The sequence below is a fragment of the Poecilia reticulata genome, linkage group LG22 (assembly GCF_000633615.1).
Source record: "Poecilia reticulata strain Guanapo linkage group LG22, Guppy_female_1.0+MT, whole genome shotgun sequence".
Lineage (NCBI taxonomy): Eukaryota > Metazoa > Chordata > Actinopteri > Cyprinodontiformes > Poeciliidae > Poecilia > Poecilia reticulata.
In genome coordinates this window covers 8371256-8397162 of record NC_024352.1, presented here as the reverse complement: position 1 = coordinate 8397162, position 25907 = coordinate 8371256, and the positions used below count along the sequence as shown (strand labels likewise).

The 25907-nt window shown below is 42.0% G+C and overlaps 1 protein-coding gene across 1 annotated transcript in view; it reads right to left on the bottom strand.

Moving 5' to 3' along the window:
- Positions 1 to 22789, bottom strand: part of plekhh1 (pleckstrin homology domain containing, family H (with MyTH4 domain) member 1) — a 34029-nt gene extending 11240 nt beyond the window's left edge. The window contains exons 1-15 of the mRNA XM_008399145.2: positions 22453 to 22789; positions 16455 to 16638; positions 10829 to 10891; positions 9336 to 9485; positions 9157 to 9240; positions 8935 to 9016; positions 7003 to 7185; positions 5164 to 5924; positions 4300 to 4378; positions 2856 to 2947; positions 2580 to 2727; positions 2364 to 2500; positions 2141 to 2251; positions 1553 to 1639; positions 1038 to 1196 (exon numbers count right to left, since the gene is read on the bottom strand). Coding sequence (XP_008397367.1) covers positions 1038 to 1196; positions 1553 to 1639; positions 2141 to 2251; positions 2364 to 2500; positions 2580 to 2727; positions 2856 to 2947; positions 4300 to 4378; positions 5164 to 5924; positions 7003 to 7185; positions 8935 to 9016; positions 9157 to 9240; positions 9336 to 9485; positions 10829 to 10891; positions 16455 to 16604 — 2286 coding nt within the window. The 5' untranslated portion in view covers positions 16605 to 16638; positions 22453 to 22789. The remainder of the gene's footprint in view (positions 1 to 1037; positions 1197 to 1552; positions 1640 to 2140; positions 2252 to 2363; positions 2501 to 2579; positions 2728 to 2855; positions 2948 to 4299; positions 4379 to 5163; positions 5925 to 7002; positions 7186 to 8934; positions 9017 to 9156; positions 9241 to 9335; positions 9486 to 10828; positions 10892 to 16454; positions 16639 to 22452) is intronic.
- Positions 22790 to 25907: the final 3118 nt, after the last annotated feature.

The following is a 25907-nucleotide window of genomic DNA, read 5'->3' as shown; positions in this document are numbered from 1 at the left end:
TCTCGCAGTCAAGATCAACAAAGTTCTGACTCAAGGGGGCTGAATACAAATGCAAAGCAAATATTCAGAGGAGTGCATGAATGTGAAAACTTTTCAAGGCGTTGCATGTGTGATTTTGTTTTTTTTAAAGACCCTGACATATATTTAGGGGATTTCTACAGCCAAGCTGCAGATGTTCTGGAAGTTTTGTCATCAGACAAGCAAACCCCTTTACATTCCAGGTGACGACTGCCTGCCGTCAGCTCTCATCTTCTCCTCCGCTCCTCCACATAAACAGGCCGTGCAGCTGGAGACGATAATTACACATCCCCGTCTGACGAGGGCTTCTGTCCGGACGAAGTCAGCCGTGCCTCCGTCAGAAGCGGGGTCGTCGTGGTTAACTGCCCTCGCCAGAGGTGGCTACGCCCCCTGAACCGCCGTCGTGTCACGAGACGCAGATCAAAGCCACGCTGCAGAGAGATGATGTGAGCTCCATCGTCTCGGCTTGAGGCCGTCGTTCATCTGCCACAGACCCGTCATGCACAAGTGCCTGTTTTAATGGCGGGAGGCGTGGAGGGCAACATTCCTGCAGATTCTGATCCGGCGGCCGTGTCTGAACGTGAAGCGTTTGTCTGAAGGCGGGGCCGTCTCAGTGAGGAAAACATCCCCGTCTAAGGCTACGTCATACGTTAGGTTTGTCGTGAAATCAAATTTTTCTGGACGCCAAAGTCGTCCAATGATAATATTACTGTTTTTCAAAACCATTTTCCAGTAGTGCAATGATAATGGTGGCATAATGATGCAATAAACTTTAATTTCACCCTATAAATGGAAGATATTTTAAATATCCAAAATAAAACCATAAATAAAATGGATCATGATACTTTTGTAAGCAAAATTTCCTTTAAAAAAATATTAATCATCAGAATAAAAAATATTAACCTCATTTTAATTTATCGTGCAATTATCTGATTTATTGCGACAGGCCTATCTGCCATTTTCATTGCTCAACTCAACCTGTTACTGTAGTTTATTTATTTATTTATTTGATGAATCACCTTTGTGAGCCAGCCTCTCACGGTGGGCTTTGCCCTCGTATCCACGGTAACGGGGCTGCTGGATCGGACTTTCAGGATGTTCTGCAGAACTCTGATCCATTCCTCCAGGATGTTGGGCGAGTCAGCCGTCAAACAGAAGGTCTTCTTCTCTGTGATCAGCTGATGGCGGGAAACGGAGGGATACAGAGAGAAATGAAAAAAAAAAAGTGAGAATCCAAATGGGAAACACGTTTCACATCAGGGGAGATGAGAATCAGCTTCTGAAAACATTCTAGTCTGTGACTTTTTACCTGATTCCATTCCTCTATGCGTTTCTCTGGTATGCAGCAGTAAAACTCCACTCCTGTTCCAGACTCTTTCCTCAAATTTTTCTGTTTTTTTTGGGAGTGGGGGGGTTTTCTCCTTTTTAGTTCTCTAACTCTGGATCTTTCCAGATAAGACTTTCTGCTGTTAAACACTCAGTGGAATTGGAGTCTGTGCACAAAGCATTTAAGGTAAAATGTGTTTCCACTTACTTGAAAAGTCTGTGCTCCCTCTCCACGTAGTATGCAGCAGGACGAGTTCAGCTCAATCTGACCCTGAGGTTTTCTGATTACATCACTCTAAAGAAAAAGAAAAACACAAGAGAAAAGAAAAGAATACAGAAACACACGGTAAATAAGTAGACCCAAAGGTTTGTGTTCAAAATATCCCCACAGCAGATGGGGATACTTATGCATAAGTGTGAGGCATAATTGTGATATGATGCAATAATGAATTTTTTTTGCAATTAAAAGCTTGGAAAAGTGTTAATTCAGTCCCCCTTTACTCCGATACATCAAAATAAAATGTTAGCAAACAAATGTCTGAGTGTGTAGAGAAGTTTAAAGTGGCGTTAGGACATAAAACTATTAACACACCACCCGTGATTTGCAGCTGTTATCGTATTCTACACCAAGTCAAGGCGAAACGCACCACATGCGGTTTTAGCTAAAGTTCAAAAACCATATACAGGTTTAGATTTTATTGTCACCATCCTCAGAATGATAGAAAAATCGTACAAATATCCCAGCAGTGTTTTCAGGTGTAGAAGGAAGCAAACGGGTGAGTGGGAAGGAACTCACTGGAGACTTGTAATAGAGGATCTCCCCGTTTCTGAGGACGAACCAGCGACGCTTCCAGGCTTTCACCTGACTGCCCATTTTCAGCAGGTACCCCGACTTCTCCATCGTCTCCTGCGGAAGTGAAAATATATTTCAGCTAAGCTATCGGATCAGACTGTACTCTCCTCGCTGCTACAAAATCAAATCGAGGCCGTAAAGTATAGTGCGGCGACCATGGACTTACGGGCCCGGTACTCTCACAGGAGTAGGAGGAAGTGCGCTGGACTTTGTGCTCGGGTTCGGAGTAGTCGCTGTCCAGGGAGTACGCATCCGGCGGGATTGCGTAGTCACTCTCTGAGCTGATGGAGGACATGGACACACCTGTTGGACAACAGAGACAATCTAGAAATGCACCAAGTGAACGCGAAGGGCTTGCCCAAACTCTCCACTTTCTCCTCACCTCTCTTTACGGCACGTGGGCTCCCGGGGACGCTGCCCTTCCTCTCTGGGCTCAAGATGGAGGTTCGCAGACTGGCCAGCGAGCTGCTGTCGTCCTCCGAGCCGGAGTCGTCGTCTGGGAGAGGCACACTGCTGATCTGGGTGGCTTTCTAGGAAACGCATGTCTAAATTCAAAAGTCTTTCTCGTGCGAACAACGTCTATGTTTGAACAAAGATGGATGCTGGAAATGGCGAGTACTTTGTCTACAGTGAGACGCGTGTATAGCTCCGTACTCACCCCCTTCAGTGTGGTGTAGACTGGAACGTTGATGTTCTTGTAGATCAGCTGAGTAAAAGGCCCTGATGCGGGATACTGGGGCAGGGTAGAGCCTGAAACGTCACAGAGTTTTATCAGAGATCTGAAGAATTGCACTGCAGGTAGGGATCAGCATGAAGCCTCTGAGGACACGGCGCATTAGAGGGGAGCTCAGAACACAGAACCACCTCCTCCGGATCCAAAGAAGTCAAATGAGGAGATTCAGAGATTATGTCATTCCTTTAGGATTCCCTTGGGATCCCACAGAATGAGCTGCAGAGTGTCAGACGGACACTTTCCATAACGAGCAGACAAATGGATGGTTGCATCTGGGATTCTTGAGATGCAACAAAGAAGCAAAAGCCTTTATCTGTTTACCCGCCCTAACTGGCTGCAGCTGCATTTGTTTTTGTTTTCTCTCAGTGCCTGAGCCAAATGAATGACAGGTTGTATATTAGTATTCGGGCCTCATTCCCAACCGCAGCAAGTGTAGCATAGCGTGAAAACTAACCGTTGTGTTACTATTCTACTGTTTTCCACCGTTTCAGTTCATTTAGTTGCCATCTAGTGGATGAATCAGGTATGACACTTAAGAACATTCGTCATTGCATGATAATGCCACAAAGAGGAAACAAAAGGGTGGGAGTTGCAACTTCAGCTTTCAGTAGGTCTTTGAAAGCACCATTGGTGCAATACGTCAGGCTATTTGTGACACTTTTTCTTATGATGTCTTGCAGAAATTGTCATTAAAATTGTCACCTGATGAGATGAACTCGCCTTTAATCTGGAGACATGTCCTTCTTGAGTGGCCATTGAGAAATGGATAGATTTCTTATTACTACACTTTAAAAAAGAAAGTTTTTTGACTTCAAACGTGTAAAGAAGAAAATATCTATGAAGAGCTACAAGTCTGGACACAAATGAAAAAAAGAAAAAAAAATTGTAAAACTGATAATATATGCCCTTCAAGCCAGCATTTCAAACCTCAGTGTTTGCATCTCGACAAGAACAGAGACATCAGGACTGAAGTCACGGCCGTTATTACAACCAGACCGTGACGTTTTCCTGCTGCTGATTAAAGAGCAGCCTTTCCATCCTCTTCTCTTCCCCAGCCTCTCTTTTTTAGTTCAAGGCTGTTGGAGGAAAAAAAAAAGCATAGGGGAGGTGAAGGTTTGGAAAGCCTTGTTGAGGTGAATCAGACACCTGCACAGGTGTATGGAGCCTCAGGCCAGAGGAAGTGACATCAAAAGCAGCAATGATGGATCCCCCAATAAGCCACTCTCCCCGTCTCAGCAGCTTAAGCGTCAGTTAAATGACAAGTTTCTTCACTTCCCACAGGTAGACCCGCCGCGGCTCAAAACGGACAGGAACTACGGGGTTTCATTACTATTATAGAACGAGTGATGAATGAGACGGCGACTCTCACCTCGTCCAAGACCCCTGGCCAAAGCCCCGGCCTCCGAGACTCTCATTCCCGACTTTGCCACAGCATAGATCCGACTCTCCTGCAGGGAACGACGTAAACACAAATTTCGCTGTTACCACTCTTTAGAAACCTTTAAAAGGAGTAGCTTCTCTTCTATGAGGATTATTGACTCTGTTCTTATCCAATTGAAGACAGTTTTATGATCGAGTGAGAAATTTTTTTTTATCTGGCTCTTCCTGCTGGCTTTCAGCAATGTACTTGATTTCAATTTAAAAGCTCAGGGTGCTTTCACACCTCGTGATCCGGCGGAATCAATTGGGGATCATTATTGCAACATTTGTAACTTTTTCAGCTGGTGCGGTTCATTTTCACACGGCAATGTGTCAAACGATCCAAACCAGTTGAGCAACCTGGTCCCCTCCTGTAGCCTGTGGGGGGTGCTGCACCAAGAACCACTGAAGGAAATTACGCAAAAACCTCAGAGGAAAAAGGTGCAACTTCTTTCTTCATATAAAAAAAAAAAAAAAAAAAAAAGATTTTAGCAGTTGCAGGATTTCTCATTTGTGTTTGGTAAAGGATATCGAACCATTTCTCCCTCTAGTGTTTGTTTTAGTTGTATTTACCCAGAATACCCTGCACTTCCTTGTTGCGGAGCGGTCTCCGGTCCGCTTGCCATTCACGTTTTATTTCCAACTGCAACTATCAAGTGTGACAATACGCTAAGACACAACCTGATTATGATCCAGGAGAACAAAATGGGAATAATTTTCAGCCTTAACATTTTGATCCAGAGTCCAACTCTAATTCACAACCTTCTCTATCCTCCCTATTCAACAACTGAAACAGCTGCAGGTCGTTTCGTACCCATGAGGGGAAGCGATGCAGAGGAGGAGTCGGCGGCTTGACCGCCTCCGGATCGAGCTGCTCCAGCTCCTCTGCTAGTCCCACGAAGGAGACGCCGTCCTGACACGGCTCCTCCGGCTCCGTCCCCTCCATCGCTTCGTCCATGCCATCCAGGAGCCCGTCGTCGATGTCCGTTTCCTCCACGAGCTGAGAGAACGGCGAAGCGGCAGTGCCGCTGCTCTTCAGGGTTGACGAGGCGGAGGACGACGTCATGATATCTATGTTGATGTTGAGGTGGTGCAGTCGGTCCAGGCTGGGCTGCGGCTGGCTGTAATGCTTCTTCACCAGCTGGATGCTGTCCCTGGGGGTGAGCGGAGTTCGTACTTTGGGGAGTGTCATGCTGGTGCCTGACTGATGACCGGGGAGCTGGGGACAGATGGGAAAGGGATTGTTGGTAGAGGGCGATCGGGAAAAGAGGGGGCTTCTGGGGGCTACGGTCATGGTCAACCCAGGAGAGCTTGGTCTGTGCGCCATCTCGTACGCAGAGGACGAAGATGAAGAGGACGAGGACGAGTGGAGGCACTGAGAGCGGAACTTGCTGCTGAGCTCATCGGAGGAGTTGTCCCTGTCGGGGCCCCCCGGTTTGCTCTCAGGGCCCACTGGGAGCTCTGGTCCGGTGACAGAGCTGCTGGGGCCGTCCCTGATCCAGCTCTGACCGTCGTAGGCCGTCAAGTCTCCGAGACAGAGTCCTTTGCTGACCAATTCTGGAGTCCTTTTCACATCTGCAGCAGACAAAACGGGCAGTTGTCGGTCAAAACGTAAGGCAGAAACTTTAAAAGTGCAAAGAAAATACACATAAAAAAAGGCAAATTGTAAAGTACCTTTGAAATTACCATTAGTAATACTGCTTAAATTTCAGTGTATTTAGTAGAATTTTATGTGACAAACCAACATAAAGAGTTTAGGGCTGCAGCTAACAATTATTTTAGTAAGTGATTACTTTATTGATTATTCTGACATTCAATCAAATAAAAAATTAGCCCATTTTTCATTTAACTACTTTGGCTTTTTTTATACACACACATTTTTTATACACACTATATGAATATTTAAATTATTTTTTAAAACAAGAACATAAACATTTAATTGCATAAAATGCAATGACAGCATTGCTTTAGCGAACGCCTGATCGCTGGAGCAAAGGATGAACCTGAAGCTAAAAAAAAATACTTCTAACACCAACATGTGAAAAACTCAGGTCTTTCTAATCAGTTTAACATTGACACAGTGTAGGGCTGATCTGTTGCCGATTACGTTTTGATTAACTGATATCAGGTGCTTAAAATGAGATTTTCCTTACTGAATTCGAACCAAGTTAATATATTTACAGACTAAGTTTTTTTTTTTTTAACTTCAGTGCAAAATAAGTATTTTTTTGTACAAGTTTGACATAATTACTGCTCTGTGTTGTTTTGTTTTGTCAGCAAATGGCTTTTTTTTTGTCTGTATAATCCAGTTAAGGGTTAACCGATGATTATTATACAGTAACTGATTCATCACGATTAATCCGATTAATTGTTTCAGCACTAAAAGCGGTGCGCTGTTGGGGAGCGGAAGAAAACCAACAATTTTTCTAATATTTCAACAACAACAAAAAAAATAGAAGTGTGGTGTGGATCAGTATTCAGTGTGTGTTGTTTGGTCTTCATGTTGCTGCATGTTCACTGTTGACTTCCTTAAGCAGACACTTGAATAGCAACTTGTGTTAGTCTATCATAAAAGCCCCAATAGAATCAAATAATGTCTGTGGATATAATATGGTAGAATGTTGGAAAATAATCCAAATTAAAGGCAGTCCACCTGTTGGCAGGCTCTTGATGTTAGAGGCTCCCCCACGCAGACCAGTCTGTCTCCAGCTGTCATCCTGGGCGGGCGGCGTGCCGGGGCAGCTGGGAGGAAACAGCGGGCTGCTGGGCACCAGGTGGGCATCCAACACGGGGGAGGTGGCAGGGGATCCACAGGACGCAGGCTTCTCCAAGAGAGCTGCAAAGCAAACAAAAAGCAAAGGGTATTCAAACGACTCTGACACCCCACTCCGGCTAAGACCACCAGTCAACATCAGTCTAAGAGCATAATGGACGTCCCGTCAGCGTAAACACAGACAAGAGGAGGATTAAGGGACGGCCGGGGTGCAGAGATGAAGAGATTGCTGCTCTGCTGTCTCTAACTACAGGCTTGCTAAGCGGTAGAGATTGCACAGTTCAGCAGACCGTCCACACAGCCATTCATCATAAGAAGCATGTTTTGCAGCGGTGTAAACACCAAGTGTTCAAGCACAGGCTTAGAAGCGGCTCCAGTAGCGCACCACGGTGTTTGGTCAGGTATGAGCCGTTATCGGCTGGACGGTTTGAGCGCTGCTACAGGACATGCTCACCGGAAAGAAGCCCACCGAGGGGATGAAGCAGATTATTCCACTGAATAAGAGAAATACTTTGTGTTGTAGGTGATGCTTTTTTATTATTAATTTTATTTATATATTTAAATCTAATTTGTCCCAAAAACATATGGTGTAGTGAAATCAAGTACATGTGAATGAAAGGTTTGGATGGCTCAACAACATATTCATGTTGGTGGTGCAGTTTTGTGCAGCCTGATTACAGATGAAAAGCACAAACAAGCTTGTCGAAGGCGATGCAGTCTAAACGCTGACTCAACGTGTACGCCTCAAACTGACTGGACAGTGACCAGTCAACCCGCCCAATCAAAAACAGAGATTGCTATGCTGCATTTAGAGTCCAGAGACCAGAGACAGACCAGATACGGATTATGAAACTTAGTTTTCTATTGGTTTCTGCAGCCTAATGCCACAGGATGTACGTACTGTAGAAATGGATCCCTGCTGGTTTCGTGTGTGTAAATCTCACTTGCTACAGAAACCTACCTGCAGTGAAATAGTCTGAATACTTTGCTTTTTAGATGATTGTGCCCTCATTGTTTCCTGTCTTGAATTTACTCAACAGAAATGTGCAACATGCAGCCAGGAAAGTGAGCAAGGACACCAAAACCCAGGATAGAACCCTTTATTCCTGAGGACTTTAAAATGCAACAAAATAGCCGTAATCAGTTTGAGGCGTAACGACTGTGCCAGAAATTTGCACTTGCAACTCAAGCGGATCAGAGGCGGACTTCTGTTTTATTTCTGCACAAACTGATAAGAAAGTGCTAAAATGTTTCAAATAACATACACATTTCATTTTATTATAATGGTTACAAAGCTTGTTTTTTTTTTTTTAATGTAGAACATTTTTGACCCAAATTTGTGCCCATAGGGAGGCTGAGATGTAACAATCTTTATTTGACGATGATAAGAAGGGGAGTGCAAATCAATTCAGATATTTTAGAACTGAAGAATCAGCAAAAAAAAAAAAAAAAAAGATGTGTGAGCATCATTCATGATGAATAACAGGAAAAACATTTAACTTGTTATCAAAGTAAAGTTTATCCAGCAGGATGATTCATGATGTCTTATTCGGGGACGCTTCTACGCTTTTTTTTTAACAAGACAAAGGCGGGTGAATTCTGCAGCAGCGCTTCCATGATTCTAGAATAAAAATGTACACATTTCCTGACCCATTTTCCTGATGCAAGTTTATAATCGGCACACAAAACATGTGATTCATAATTGCGATCCAAGATGTCTTTTCCAATAGACACAGTGATGCTAATTGGAGAATGAAGAGAGACTTAATTTTCACGCGACAAAGCATTCCAGCTTGTTTTGTGAGAACTCACACTGCAGCTTGTCCTGCAGCAGCACAATCTGCTCCGTCTGCTTCACATTTGCGAGTTTCAGCTGCTGGTTCTCCAGCTCCATCTGCAGAAGAGCACAAGTAAACGGGGTTTGCACCATAAAAGGTAAGGCAAAGTACTCGGTTCTATCCGTGTTCGCTGGCTACTGTGTACTTAACAAGCCGTCTCTGTTTAGCGGATTCATCTGAACATGCCCGATCTTACCTCTCTGAGCTTAAACGTGACCCAGTCTTTAATCTTGGCAGCCTTCTCTTCGATAATTTTTGCCTCCTGGGCTCTGACTAACATCTGTAATGCAGAAAATAGGATTTGCGGGCTTCGACTTACACTTCAGGCATATAAATAGACGTTTCCCGTCTTTATCTGAAGCTTTGGCCCCGTACCTGTTGTTCCAGCTGGACCTCTAATCTCTTGATTACAGCATCCTTCTCCTGGAGCTGATTGGTCAGGTCCTGATACTTTTTGTAAAGCGAGTTCTCCGAGTCGCCGGTTTGCACGTTTGCAGACTTCAGCTTCTCTTCCAGGACCTGGATCTGAAATGCAGAATTAAATGTGCATTTAAACAATGTCAGCTCGAATCAATGCGATCCTTTTTAGTTTTCGCCGACTGCTAACGAGGCAAAGATAAAAAAAATAAAAAAAAGAGCATGCCATTTGCCAGGTCTGCTCAGAAAAGCCTTTTAAAGCCCTGAGGTAGTTTTTGGGGTTGAAAAGACATGGTGTCCTTAAATTACTACCTACAGAGAACACCTGGAGCAGGCAGAAATGATGGAAAATTCACGATTAAAGCAGACAGCATGAGAGCAGAGGAAACGTACAAAGAAAAAAAGAATTACAAACGCTTTATTAGTTGTGGTAAGGCAAGCTAGGATAGTTCATAATTAGGTTCAAATGTGAGGTCGCCCACAAGTTTTACACTGGATTCATTATGTGTATTTCAGCACTTTATGGGTACTCGCTTTGATTTGTTTTAACATATACCCAGCTCAGCCCTTCTGTGTTTAGCTGCGTCTCTTTCCTGCATAAAGCCACTGAAGGAGCTACTGTTACCCACAAGTTGACGTACTCTTTGCTTTTCTTTCCCAAATAAAATATGGCTGGCTCAGTGTGTTTGGGTTTGTTCGTGTCTTTTTTCCTGGACAATGCCACTGACACAGTTGTTGCTGATATAACATTTCTTTCTAATTCAAATCACTTCTGTGTTTAGAAGTGTCTTGACCTTTGTGTACTCAAAAATACATTTCCCAAATGTGTTTTTAACCATGTCTCTTTTCCAGAGGAAAAGTAGTTAGCTACAGTCAGTATTAGCTTTGTGACTCTACTTGTTTCCAATAAAAAAAACATCCCTCTGTTTGGCTGCGTTTCATCAGAAGACAGACCTATAAAAAAAGTAATGTGTATTAAGGCAGGTTCTTAATACATAAACTTGTGAAAACTGTATGGACCATTATAGAATTTGAAATGAGGAAGAGGCAAAAAAAAACAAAACAAAAAACATATTTTCTCAACTGGTTTTGTACTTTGTTCTCAGCAACTCTAAACTACTTCATAGATTAATTACATTGATGCGCTGAAACAAACTGACAATGTTGAATTTCTTTAATAAATAATAAATAAATTATAAATAATTACAACTGTTGTCCTGAAGTTTCATTCAGTAAATATGCCACTGTTAATGCAAAGGTGCCAAAAAAGTTGCATGAAAAGTCCATTAAAAGTGTAAACTTTGCATTATTCAATAAATAATGGCACTTTTAAAGCAAAATTCAATTAAAAGGTGTTACGTCGTGTTTATGGACAGTGTCGTGTCATAAACCGGTAATACTCGTATTCATTTGATTTCTATGATCAAAATAAATAATATTTTAGTCGTTACCTGTTTTTCAGCTTTCTCAGCCCTCTGGTCGGCTTCTGACACCCTGTGCTCCAGCTCCTGCATCTGAAATAGAGAGAAAAATGTTAAAATATATTTCAACACATCAACCGTTTCTGTCGGAGGGAAGAAGTCGGTACTAAGTGCGGTGAAACGCCAAGTATAGCTTCTTCAATAAGAAAATGACTTACAACACCAAAACAGGAACTAGCATAAGAACGTAAGCTGACCTCATGTTTAAAAAATGGATGCAGGCTATAATGTTGACAAAAAAAAAAAGACTAATAGCTGGAAACGTTCTGCAATCTAAAAAACACCTGGTGGAACATTTAGCAACTTAGCTAATTAGTTGAAATGGCAACAGGCCAGAAACCCACTGACTCATCTCTGGGACCTCGGGCAGCACTGCATTAAAACCAGACACGAGTCTCAGCATTCGCTCAATAACGCATAACAATGCAAGCTTGAGATAAAAACCCTCTTCATCGCCAGTTTTTATGTGGAGAACATCATCTCTCCCACTATAAATGTAGGTAACAGCAGTGTGGTTGCGCGCGCACTGTCATCACGACAGTTCACACATCTGCAAGCACCTCGTCGCGCACTCCCTTGAAAGCCTGGACGTCCTTTTTCTTTCAATGACCCAGTTTAAAGGAGAACAGACACGTTAATGGATTCTTTCTGGTTGAGAGAAACGTGTGAACTCCCCTTAGACGCTGTGTTTTCTCCATCCATCCTGTTTACTCCTCATTGTCTCCATAAAGGCCAGCATGTAAACACTTCTCTTCAGCCAGATTAAAGTCTGACAAACAGCCAGAGGATCGGGGGTGAAGACCGACCGTCGGTTATTGGTGGGATGACTCCTCTGGCTAAGGTCAGCAGGGGCAAAAGGCTTCGTCGACAGAGAGAAGCAAACTGAACGCAACTCGCATTTGAAAGCTACAGATCTTCATAAAAAGCAAATACAAGAGGTGAATTTAAGGCCCCTCTAAGGTTCCATACTTCATATGAGAAAAGAACAAGAAATAAAAATGGAGGCAACATCCTGCTAGACGCTGGATAACGGACGTTGGGCTAACCAGTGAGAAGAATTTCATGCAAGATTCGGCAATTCAAACATCTTAAAGACACATTACAGTTAATTAACTACCCTAAAATGTACTTTATCTCTCAAAATTAGTAAAAAGCATGCGTTTATTTTTTGCCTTGGGGCGTAACTAATCTCCACATACAACCTCGTTACACTGGCCTTTTCCGTCTCCACTTCTATAATACGACATCGTCTAATTCTGTGGTAATTCAGCCATACGTGACGAAACCAGAGAACAACATGACAGAGGACATGTAACTGAACCAACATATGGGAAAGTTACATGTGGTCTTTATGTTGCAGGACACAAGAGGGTTGTAAACGGTGGTCACTGTTGCGCACAAACAAGCTCGTTCACAACATTTTTGGCGAACTTTGAAACTTTATTATACAGTAAATATAGCGGAGAGAGAAGGCTTGTAAATGGCCTCAGACCAGGAATTGAATTTCTTTCATTCACATTAGAAGCTACTTTGACAACAGATTAATGTATTTTTTGTTTTATTATTATTCATTTGAATTTTAAGATCTAAATGTAAGAGCCATCACTGCTTGTGTAAAAATGGTGATGGTTCACAATTCCTCTGAAGGTTTTACCAAGTTAGAAGATATAAATATACAAAGATGCCACAGCTGTTTAAGCTTTCAGCTAGGAATGAATCCAGAGCCATATGTACATCTAAGGGATCCGACCACTTCCTAAAACATTTAGACATCCTACGAAACGCCTACAAAGACAACAGTTTAGATTATTATTTTTTTGAACAAGTATATAAAAAAAGGACAAGATAAATAAGTGTTCTTACACACTGCAGTAAACCTTGTGACTTTTCGGCACAATCCATTCCTGACCGACACTAATTGTCAAGCAACACTGTGAAGATCAAACCATGTGAGGCTAAGTGATTAATGTAATTTGTCCTAAATTGAATTGAATTCAAATGGTCAGCTGGCGCAGGTTAGACTCGCTACTGCTGCGCTGCATCTGAGACGAGACTTCGGAGAAAGTCTTTCAAATCGTTTCCAGCTACGCATTTGGGACTTGTAGCAGAAATATTAGAGCAGAACATCTTGTATAGTAAACAGTGGCTGCTTCTACAATGTCCACTGCTCTCTTTGGTTCCTTACTCTTTGCAAGCGTTTGCTTGTAAATTAGTTTCTCTCACTGGTAAACAACCATAGAGTACCCTGCATCATTTTTGACCCGTCTGCTTCCTCTGCAGATACAACCATATATATGTATTGTAACAACCCTCTTCTTTGTGAAGTTGTTATTGAGGGAAGAAAACTCAAAAGGTAGCAATTTTTTGTAATAGCGAGTTCTTTTAAAATGCCGTCACTGGAACATCAAAAGCCTTCAGAAACCGTCACATTTTGGTATTTTCATCCAAAAAAAATAATTATTTCCTGTACAGACCTTTCTAATTAGGACTTGTTAAAATCCACGAGTCAAACGGGGCTTCTTCCTCTCTTCCTTATTTCGTCTGACTCACTGTCCGCTGCTGCAGATAAATCCTATGTCAAAGGCAAACTGCATCAACTTTTTCTTTTTACTCATGTTTTTCCATTCCTAAGTGGGTCAATGCATAAAACACTCCTAACTTGGCGAGCGGCGAGATGAGGAGCATGAAGCGGTATTTCCAAACAGCAGTGAGATGACAGCATAGTAGTCCCCCGTTCCACACTAATCCACACACACAGCGATGCGGGACTTCACTGTAAACCTTCCATGTGATTGTGCTTCATTACGCATGTAAGTTATTGCAGTAAGGAGCAACAGAAACTCCTAAAAATTAGGTATCATCACGTAAAAAAAACAAAACAAATAAACTGTGGAATAATCAGGAAGAGAACTAAGGCATGAAGAGCAGTACGTTTGTGACTGTCTGAAATGACCACATATAAAACGGAGTGCCTTGACGCCGAGCAAGAGAGCGTCATTTTCATTTACAAACATTTAAATCTAAATCAGAGAGCTGCAAAAACACTAAATTAGAACCTGACACTTTTGCCTGTGGTGTTTTGTGAGTAAAGAAGAAGGTGGTGTTTTAGGCCAAATTGCTCTTAATTATAATTCAGCAAAATAAGAAGCTGTCCTGGCTGGGAAAACAAACGTCAAAGCATGGAGAAAAAAGAAAAAAGGGGGGTGGGAGGGGTGGCTTCGATAAATGCCACTGACAGAGTTTTACTGCCGAAGCCTCTTTCTTTAGGAATATTACGTCATATTTGGGAATTGGGTTTTTAATTGTTATGGAAACATTCATTTGGACTCATCAATGTTGTATTTCATCTTTTCTTTTTTTTTTTTTTTTAATAATCCGTTTTCATTACTCATTGTAAAATGAGACCCCATCCTGGTCTCGCCACAGTTCCGCTCCCAATCAACTTCATCTGCACAGAACTAAGATGTAACCTTCTCCACATTTCCCCAATCGGGGTGGGGGGACAATTTGCAATGATAATCAGCAGACGGAGGTTGCCAGGTTAGGGGAAAAACCCCTTTCGAACCATGAGTGTACTCCTCCCTGAATATTTCAGCGATGTTTCATACTCCACCGTTTTCACTTTTCAAATGGGCTTCTGTACAGCATGAGATCTCACAGGGGAAGTGGAAGGACACAGCATGGAGCTGTCTTCCACTTATCGACCACACGGTTGTGTTTGGACTCCAAACATCCTGCCGGCAGACCGAATGTGACACTCTGCTCTGCCACGGAGTTCGACGACGACACAGAGGGTGAAACCACTACGACAAAAGCAATCTGAAGCCGTTGAGTTGGACGACACAAATACTTCTCCAAAGTCAAAACGGTGGAAAAGTTGAGGCGTGACTCATCCTTTGCGTCTTTTAAGGGGCACCAATTTATATCCTGATGATTGCTTTCCAAAAAGGTCAGCGAATCAGTTTTAATCGACAAAATTTTACAAGCATTTGGTCGGCTGCTGTTTCCACCAGCTGAAGAGGGTGAGGAATTACCAGAACGAAATGAGCTTGAACATTCCTTTTAGCTGAAAGTTTAACCTACTCTTGATGACACACCATGACTGGACCAAGTGTTTACCAAAAGCGATGGGTAATCTCGTGTATTTACGCTCACAAATAAACAGTCATCAGCACCTGGAGTTCAAACCCATCCATGTGCTCTAATTGTTTCCTCATGCACGTAAATATGTAAATACACCATCGTACCGCCCTCTAGTCATCGCAGACTATAAACAGAGCTTTTCCACAACAAAAATCCGCCGATGAGAAGCAGATGCATGAAAAGTATTCACACATTATGCAGAAATTCTGCACTGGGAATTTCTTTGAACGTGAGGAAAACTGGTGGACACTAAACAATATATATGTTTTATTAGTTTCCAATTACTCTGTGTTCAAGTTTCTATTGGAAAGTCAGCTCATTTTACGCTTTGCAAGTTTAAAGTACCTCAGTAATTATTTAATAATTTCAGTCTGACTGATTCAGGAAGATGTACTTTGTTTCACATGTAGGGTTGAAACTTGTGAATGAAGCTGACCTTTACTAGGCTGTGAAATTATTCACACACATCCAAAGCACACAAATTGTTATATATATATAAAGAGGCATCCTTTATTTTAATCTTGTCACAATATGTATTTCATCATTTTACACAGGTAATTTAAATCCCTATATTTTGCTAATTAGAGCCAACAGCTGAATTCATTCATTTTTCATTATTTTCAACTGGATCTTTTGAATTAATTAATTACTAGTATTGGTTATATTGTGCCAAAGTTTTCTTAAAAACACTGTGCTAACTTTGAGGCCACATTGGCCACACCTCATGTAAAATCAACCATGCTAGCTGTGCTAACTATGCTAACCATGCTAAATGCTAATTTCAGATGTTAAAACATCATTCAGTCTTTGTTTTCGCCATCCGTTGATCTGCGGCGTCACAGAAAATGTTCTCTCTTTCACGTTGCCTTATAAAACTTATGGTTCACAATAGAAAAGTGATTTTATAACCGCAGTAAATACAATTGGACGTAGAGAGCTTGAATGGATCAAAAAGGATTTTGTGACATAAAACAAAATTACAAAAGTTGTGCTAATGTCCTTTAATAAGGAGAAAATGAAATCTGATCTTTTCTTTGTTTTTGAGTTTCATTGCACAGATTAATCTGGTTCTTAATCTAGAGGATTTTGTAGCTTTGGATTTTCAGTGATGCACCTCTCCAGCCTGTATGTGAGAAAAATATAGTTTTATCTTCTTGTAATATGTTATTGTTCAGATACATTAACTTGTGTAGAAAGAAGAGGCAAAGTTATTTATAGTTACTAAAGAACAAACAGCATCAACCATTATACAAAATCAGTGATTGGATGTTGGCCGTTAAATCTCAGATGTTTTTAGTCATAAAGTCTCATTGTTTCATCTCTGACTTGAATCCGTAGCTAGGGCCACATACCCATATTTCTGTTCCGATTCCAAAAATGATGGCTCCCTGCTGAGTTGTGTTTTGGAAGAGACTGATCCAATTTCGTGTGCTGCCTTTTCTCATCGTCTCACCTTTTCTGCCAGCAGCTCTCGGATTTTCCCTGCCTGCAGGCGGAACCTCAGCAGTTGCATCTCCAGAGCGACGCAGCGTTTCTGCCAGTCCACACTGGCCGCTCCTACGGCTCCGGCTCCGGATCCGCTGCTCTCCAGCACGTCAGCCATGGCGAGGATTCAGGCCTCCGCCTTTGGACTCGGGCTGGAATGAAAAGGGGGGAGAAGAAAAATAAATAAATAAAAAGTTTTTGTTAGACCAGCCCATGAAGAATAGCTGCAAAGCACTAATTTAGTTCTGAACACAAAGCACAGCTAGTTCCGAGTCGGTATTTCTGTGTTCAGTCCAGCTCCTGTTTTCATTTACACCACAAGATGATGAAAAAAAAAAAAAGCGATTAAACATCTAAAGGAGTTTGTTGCTGACCGCATTTCCCATGATTCACGGAGGAAGCGTGAGCAAAAAGCAACCCCTCATAATGAGTCAGAAGTGACACGACTTAAATGAAAGCTTCCTCTACCTCTCTGTGTCAGAGACACGTGTAGCTGAAATAAAACATGCACACGCATACATGCTGGTTGCACAGAAACAGATTGCCGCGGCCTGCAACCCCCTCTCTTTCTTTTCCTCCATCTTTTCTCTACATGCCCACACACACTGAACAAAACCTCAGCAGGGAGGCGCTGTGAGTGGGGGGAGCTGGAGTTCCCAGGCCTGCCTGCCCACCACAAAGCAGGTCAGAGCTCTGCTTTTTAGCCCAATTACCTACTAACCCAATCCCCCTGGCCCCTCCCCAGCCACCCACCCGCAACTCCCAGTCCATGCAATCCCTTCTTAATTACAAGGAAGGAGCGAAACAGGATCCTGCGCTGCACAATAGTGCCTTTCTGCATGACAGTTCCATCACAGCTAGAGGCTGGAGTCGTCAGCTTGCCTCTACAGAGAAAAGAGGAAAGAATGTGCGACAATGAATGGGCAGGGAGCCAAAAGCGGAAAAACCGGTGCATTCAAGTTATTTTATTTTTTTTTACCAAATCCTGACTTGGCTTGTTGACCGGTTTGCATCTTCATTCGCAAAATAATAAAAGCCCTACTGTGTGATCTTTAAGTAGGGTGAAGATGTCGAAAGGTGCAGCTGTCAAAAAGATGTGAAGGAAAATAGGTGAGGACGTCCTAGCTTGAGAGAAAAAAAATTTAAAAAATCAACGCACAGCCAGACTGCGTCAGTAAGGGAGCAGACGTTCAAAGTCCAGCAGCTATAAGTGCACCATGTCGCTCCCCTACAATTAGCGTGCTCATAAATGCAGACCCAGCGGGCAAATTACAGAAGTCATGCCTGCAGAGGTTTCACCAGGCGACCGCTGTGCCCAGGCCGGACATGTCAAGGTCCAACTACCAGCATCTCTCCCTCTCTCCGGGACAAACGTAGAGGTCTGTACTCTGAGCAAAGTTGAGTGGAAGCGGTGGAAGGGGAGGGGGGGAAGCCAGCCAGAAACCCTTTTTTTGGTCAAACCGTGTGGAGAGCAGTGTCAGAGCAGAAACAGATGTAAACAAGCCATTTGCGCTGCCATGCTAGCTCTCTCTCTCTCTCTCTCAAGCAGATCCTTTTGTTACTTCAACAAAGGGTAAAGTTGTAAAGCACCAAAAAATAAAAAAATAAATCACTGAAGTAGCAGAAAATTGTTCCAAAAAACTCGCAATTATTTCAAATGTTGACACGCTGCAGGCAAAAAGAAAATTTAAAGCGCATTTCATTTGAATTTCGCATTTTCTCACAACATACAACTCTTTTTTTTTCTCTTTTGGACATAAACATCTGAAAAGTGTCATGTGCCTTTGAATTCAGCCCCGTCTGAGTCGGCACTTTGCAGAACAAAGTTTCACTGCAATTAAAGCGACCAGTCTTTTGGATGTCCGTCTCCACCAGCTTTCAACAATCTAGAGAGTGGGGTCAGACTTTGACTGCACAAGCTGAATTTACAGCAAGACTAAAATACACATATGTGGGCAATTACATGCGTGTGTCATCTGAAAGAAGACAGGCAACACTGGATTGTATTCGTGGGCATCAGTGTAAAAGGAGTTGCATTCAAATGCACTCCTCACCTTTATTTTTATTTCTAAGGCTGTTTTCATACCGGATGGTGCAGGAGACTTGGTTTGGTCAAGGTTCAAAGTTGCAACATTTGTTAAATTTCCAGCTGGTGTGGTTTGCTTTCACACTGCACTGTGTAAAATGATCCAAAGCATTTAAAAACAAAAATTGTTTCCCCTCCCCGCCTGTGGCGGCGCTGCACCAAGAACCACCGAAAGAAACTATACGCAAACATCCGAAGAAGACATGAGCGCATGTTTCTTCTAGACAAACGCAGATGACTTAGCCTCAGACTTTAGGATTGTAGTATTTATCTTTTGCTTTTGGCAAAAATCCACGAGCCATTTTTCCTGCTAGCACTAAACTCTCGTGTTTGTGTTGGTTGTATTTACCCAGAATGCTGTGTGCTGTGGTTCGCTTCCCGCTTTCGGAGCGGTCACATATGCATTTGAGCCACACCACAGTTCACCTCAACCGAACCGAGACCAGGGTTTTTAGGCAGACCAGAGTTTGCTTTTTTTGGTTCGAATCAGAATTCGATTGCGCATTCCCCAAAGAAACCAGATTTTATATCATATATAATTTTGGATAATGTAAAAAGATTTGTGTGTCGGTATACCCCCAGGTTAACCCTCAGAAGGACTGTCGAAAGGTTGTCAGTTTGATTTTATGGCATGTGTCTGTACCGAAAACATTCAATTCTGTACATCTTCATGTTTGAGTCACCCCCCAAAAAAAGAGAAGATGACGGTTTGAACTGTTGAGTCTGTCTCCAACTCATCGACCTTGGGAGCTGCTCTGCTTTAAACTGCTTGCAGGATCTTGCAGACAGTCCCAGCCAGAGCAAACACTGGGAAAAGTGGGCCAGTATTTAGAAATGCCACCACAGTAATCCCGACAGGATGCTTTCAATGACTGCTATAACAGTCTGCTGCTGCTTTCCACTGACATATTATTTCTCCGAGAGTGATAGCGTATCCATCCAGGATAGTTATAGAATCATTTCTATGGGATCGTTTGTGATGTTTTTTCTCTGGCATGACCAGCCAGATGAAAGAGAAATGCGGCACACGTACGAGTCCGAACTGTAGTAAGCAAGTTCTTCCATTTTTCTTTATTTTAATCATCAGATTTTCAAACACACGCACTACGCAGTAGAGTCGTAACTCTTCTCTTTGGCGCACAGACACACACACACACACACACACACACACACGAGGAGACACAGGGAAACAGATTGGAAACAGACACGTGTGCACAGGCACTCACACAGGCAGAGGCATACACTGCTGAGCATGCAGCTGCGGTGATGTAAGTGATTAGGTGGTTCAGTGATATCATTCCCAGCAGACATTTTCAATCTCCGCCGCTGCCGTCTCTTCTGTCGGGGCCCGAATTGACACCTCCTGGAGTTTTTTTGGACAATGAGAATGACTCCCGTCAAGGCGGAGCGTTGAGCGCGGATCTAGGTCAGTCGCTGCAGGTTTGTGTCAGCGTGGCAGATCCCTGTGTGTGTGTGTGTGTGTGTGTGTGTGTGTGTGTGTGTGTGTGTGTGTGTGTACGTTATGGGTGACACAGACAAATGATCTGCGTACGAGGGTTTTAGACGTTGCCCCTCGGTCCCGACATCGTTGTGGTTCTTACCAGTTGACTGAGCTGGTCTTACATTTTTCATTTAAATTTGTTACATTTTACGGCTGAAATATTTTTGCTCACATGTACGGCTCAAAAATATTTCCAATCCCGCGTCATTGTTTCCCAACCTTTTGACCCCACCAACATGTGCAAAACAGCTTCAAGTGAAAAAAAGATTAAAATGAAAGTAAAACCGAACAAAGAGCACAATAAATGTCAGTCCCAGAGGTCAGCATGCCTCACAGCACATCCTCCCTGCTTTTACCCTCTTATTGCTCTTGCCATTGCCTCTGCATCACCTCTCTTCTTTTCCCTCCTTTCCTCTCCTCCTGCAGCGCCTTTCCCACCCTCCTCTCTTCCCTCCACCGCCACTCCTCCTCCTCCTCCTCCAAGCCACCGCCAGGCGAGCAAACCTGCAGATCTCCCTCTCCCTCTCCCTCTCCGACTAGTTCAGGTTAATGACAGACCTCAACAAAAAAAAAAAAACTGACCACACTCATTATCAGTCTCTGACTTAAACACAGGGTCCTGACATTCCTCTGCTCTGAGGTGTAAACATCTACCTCTGCAAGCTCTCCTGCCTCTCTGTGCTCAGGTTGTGGCTTTCTGTCCAACCCTGCAGGGCATGGAGGCAGGACTAGTTTTTCTGCAGGGGAAAAAATGGGGTAACAAATGTAAACAAATAATAATAAAAAAGCAATAGGTTAATGGAGTATGGATGTGGTTTTTTAAAGTGCCCTGAAGAGTAAAAAACAAAAGACTGGAAATGATTATTGTTAATATTTAAGTCAATAACATCCCGAGAGGTTTTTAAAACATTCCACTGCAGATACAGAGAATCTACTGAAAGGATGCAAATGAAGAGGAAAACCAAGAAAAATGAAATGTGCGTCATTAAAACAACTTTAATCATTCCAATGCTGAATACTCACTCATTTAAGAATTGAAATTTAGAATTGTACAGGTTTTAAATGCACATCACGTAAGATGCATCTAACTGGGAAATGTTCAGAAGCAGCAGAACGCGTTTTAGTCTCGTCTGAAGTAGGAGTGATTAATCCCTGTCAATTCTGCCTGCAGGCCTTCATCACATCTTCTTCAGCATGTAAGAATTATGATCTCATCCAGAAAATCTACTGCCTCAAAAACATGTATGATTCATGCTTAATCTCCCGTTAAACCAACCAGCCCACTAAGTGGAGTTGATGCACCTTTACGCAGATTTAACCAAATGGCAACAAAAAGACACATGAGACGATGATGAGTACGTTTCTGGTGTGTTCTTCTTAAACTCGGAAGTCTGGTTTTCCCAGGTTTATAAAAGGAAACACGAAAATGAGCCCCCAAAGGCCAGAACCCTGATATGCCTCCCACACGTATAGGATAGTGAAAGTTTCAATTATTAACCAATTCCTAGAAGTTCTGATGGAATGTACCGTATTAAACCAACAACATGCATAACACTGTGTACCTCTACTTGCAAACATGTCCTTTTTTAATGGTCTGAATAAACAGAATGGAGTTTTAGTTGCTTATATGATCACCTTGTATTGTCAGTACCTAAACAACCAAAAAGCCCAACTGGCTTTCCAACTTTTACCTACAAACATACATAAAATCACAATTTCCAACGCAAATCAATGCACCATGTGATGTCACATGGACTGCGCGTTTCTTTATAGGAACTAGATGTTTTTGTTGATTAAATAATGATTTACTTTAAAAAAAAAAAAAAAACCCTTGACCTGACCATTACATGTAGTTCTATAAATGGAAAACTACATATAAAGCTTGCTTAATTAATTCTACCGGAAGGTCTAGCTTTTAGCTTTAAACCCTAAAAATGTTTATATCATATCTTCTGAATCGGTCTGCAAATGTTCTAAAAAGTCTAAACTTTATGCCAGTTCTGCTCCCTATTTTACTCCGCAAACTAGCTGAAGCTTTAATTATCTTTATAGCTACTCCGAAGGGCACAATGTGGTAAAAATTCTCCACGAAAACGGCCACAAGCAACAGGTGTGCGCACTGCTATAGCTCCATTATAGCAGCAGCAGCAACCATAAACTGTCGGTCAGCAAGAAAAAGAAAAAGAAAAAAGAAAAAAGTTTAGCCAGACATCTCTCAAAATACACAGCTGTGCTGGCGTCTTTTGTCCAGAAGAGCCTCCCGAGGCTAAGTTAACAGTATCCCTCTGGCAGTCTGCTAACAGGAGGGAGGGTAGTGACAGTCAGGGAGCTCACGCGCTGTAGTTTTGACAACAGAACCGCTCGCGGCGGTCGCTTTACCTTGTGACTTTGTTGTCTGTCTCCTCTTCTCTCGGGTCTCTTCCTCGGCGATTCGTCGCAGTTCGGCTCATAACCTGTCCCCCGCTCTGCCGTCTTCCCTTCCTCTCCACTCATTCATCTCATTTATTCGAGTTTTCATATAAGCTCCGCGGCCGGTCAGTGCCGCCACTGCTGCCTCTGCCCTTCGCTTGCTTTTGAACTCTCCGGTGAAACTCACTCATAGCTCCATTCAACAGACTCATCCCATTTTCCTTTAAAGGGCCGAAAGCAGGATCAAATTTCTCCAAGAGTCAGGCCCCCTCTTGTGTGCGCAGGAGCTGCTCAGGATATTGCATAGGGCCGCCTTGGATTTTAAAGAGTTTGTTGAGGTGATGATTAGATTTTTAAATACTGACCTACTATCTGTATAACTACTCTAAAGTTTTTTTTTAAAGAAATGATAAAAAGAACTTAATAACTTAGAACATTGATTTTTATGACTGACTAACCTTGCAGAGAGTAGCTGGGTTTTCTTTAACCATAGAGTTGCGTACATTGAAATTACAAAAATAAATTAGCTTAATGGAAACACGCCATTTAAAAAAAAAGCACTTGAAAAAATAGTATGGAAAGATACCTATTCGCAGAATTGCAACGGAAACACCATTTTTGCGTCTCACCAGTCACGTAATCAACAACCGGATGTTGCTTCCAGCGAAAACCAGGAAAAAGTTGACAGGAAGTAGTCTTTTTTGTGATTTGTTTTTTCTTTCCTTTCGGACAATGTGTAACTGACTGCACCCAAGCACTCACAGCACAGCATAGTTCATAAAACGTTGTGCATCAGTCAAACTTAATCACCAATTACAATTTCCCCAAAATGCTGCATACATAGCGACTCCCAAATATAAAGGACCTGTCACTTCAACTGCTGATTAACACGCTAGTGCCTTTAATGAATTATATATAATCAGTTCTTGACAGGGGCTGCACAGTGGCGCAGTTGGTAGAGCTGTTGCCTTGCAGCAAGAAGGTTCTGGGTTTGATTCCCGGCCTGGGGTCTTTCTGCATGGAGTTTGCATGTTCTCCCTGTGCATGCGTAGGTTTTCTCCAGGTACTCCGGTTTCCTCCCACAGTCCAAAAACATGACTGTCAGGTTAATTGGTCTGTCTAAATTGCCCCTAGGTGTGAGTGTGTGTGTGCATGGTTGTGTGTCCTGTGTGTCTCTGTGTTGCCCTGCAACAGACTGGCAACCTGCCCAGGGTGACCCCGCCTCTCGCCCAGAACATTAGCTGGAGATGGGCACCAGCAACCCTCCCGACCCCACTGAGGTACAAGGGTGCAAGAAAATGGATGGATGGATGGATGGACAGTTCCTTACATAATTTGAACAAGCCTATTCACAGATAATTTAAATGTTCTTTCTTATTTAATAGAAACACCACAATGGTGAAATTGTATTTTTTTTCAACATTAGTAGAACATAGACAAAAATGTGCTCACATTTCTCACTTCTCAATTTCTCGCAGCTAATGTGCACCGCAGTCCAACACTGGTCAGTGGTTTATTTGGTAGGAGTCATATGGCGCACCTCCCTGGGCATCATTCTGTTCGGGGACGGCACAAACACACAGGGTAGGACTTCTCCCCATTGGGCAGAATGAAAAGGTTGAAATAGCTGAAGAAGTAGTTCTTTCTATTCACTTGAGTTTCTGTTTTTGTTTTGTATTTAAACTAGATTGCTTTAAGAGATTTTTTTCCTTCTCCACCAACGAAATAGCCTGCACAAATATTTTTCGCTAAGAGCAGTGTGAGTATTGCCTCAGGTTGAAAATTAAGAATTGCAAGACCACCAACTAAGAACACCAAAAAGCTCCAACTTCTTTAGTTTCAAGCTAGTCTAATTACAGATTGTGTTTGTTTGTTGCAAAGGCTTGCAGGACAGACTTTACTGGGATAATATGTTGTTAAACTCACATGTGGAACTTCGCAACTGTAATGAATCATTATCTGGGTAGTAAAGGAGTTGCGGGGGGAGTCTTTTTGGGCGGGCTAAGACTATTTACTTGAGATCCCAGCCTGCTCTGGTCCCCACAGTGCTGGCTCCCGCTTTGCTGAAACCTCTCAAGGATTCCTTAAAATGTTAGATACAGAGAGGAGTCATACTGTGTAATGGTGCGACACACCCTGCTGGCCCACTGACTGAAAAAGTTAATACTGGGCGAATTTTTCAGCTGTGTTCATTTAAAGAGGACAGAGATTTGAGTCACACATTAAGAACAAAAACTGTTTAAGAGATGAATATTTTCTGGTATATTTTCCCTCCCTTTGAATTTTTCACTTTCACATCTACGTATGTAGATTTTTGTGTGCTTTTCGAACATATTTGTACACGTGGCTATTTAATATGCATTTTAAAAGCAAAAAAAAAAACAAAACAAAAACAAATTAAAGTTTAAATATTTCTAATGGGGTCATAAAATTAACATCAGATGTGGGCAGCAACCCAAATAATCCATAAACAAAAACTCAAATTAGTCCACAGACGAAGGTTTGATTGTAGAACTGGGAGGACAAAGCAAATAAGTATTGAACACATCTACAGAAAACTAGAAACTAAAAAAACACTCAAAAACAAAAATCTAAACTTCAGATTTAAAGTTATTTGTATTCATCAAAGAAGTTTATTTTCGATAGGAACTAAGTCAGATCTCTCAAAAATAGCTTTTCCCCTTACTCCTCTGATATTATGAAACGTATCTTTGGTGAGTAAAGAAATATATCTCAAACTAGCATTTGTTAAGTGATTAAAATGTGCATTAAAGAAATGATTAAGTACACGATTTACCACTTGATCGTTTTATTTTGTAATGAATTAATCTTAATATAGTTTGTCAAATAGTAAATTCACGAGTTTTATTTAAAGAGCCTAAATGGGTGTGCACCAACTCAAATCATAAATACAATTTCTGTTAAGCTTTCTATAGAGTATTTGAGATTTTTCTGGATTTTTACATTATAATTAAATAGATCACCCTAAAGGTCATTTTTACACTCAATTCGTGTACTAAAAACTGAATGAAAAAGGTGAATAAAATGTCACTGCATAAATTTTATTTTTTTTAACAATTAGTTTTGGGAGTGTACTTCCACTTCATGTTCAGAACTAAAGACGTCTTCAAGAAACATGAAATGATGCCCAGTTGCCAGAATCTGCACCATATTGCTTACTCTGATTCTCTTTTATTCAAAAAATTAAAACTGTTACACTGCGAGTTATTCAAACTAATATAACGCGCCGCCTTGCTTAGGCAGACTGTTTTGTTTTGGTGCCTCAGTGGCCTTTCAGGGAGAATCTGTTTCATGCCCAGTCATTTAATTAGCTTCTGGAAAGTTCTTTGTCCCCGCTTTTGTACTGATGTGGTTCTTAATGCCTCTTCAAAACTCTTTAAAAAAAAAAAAAGAAAAGAAACCAT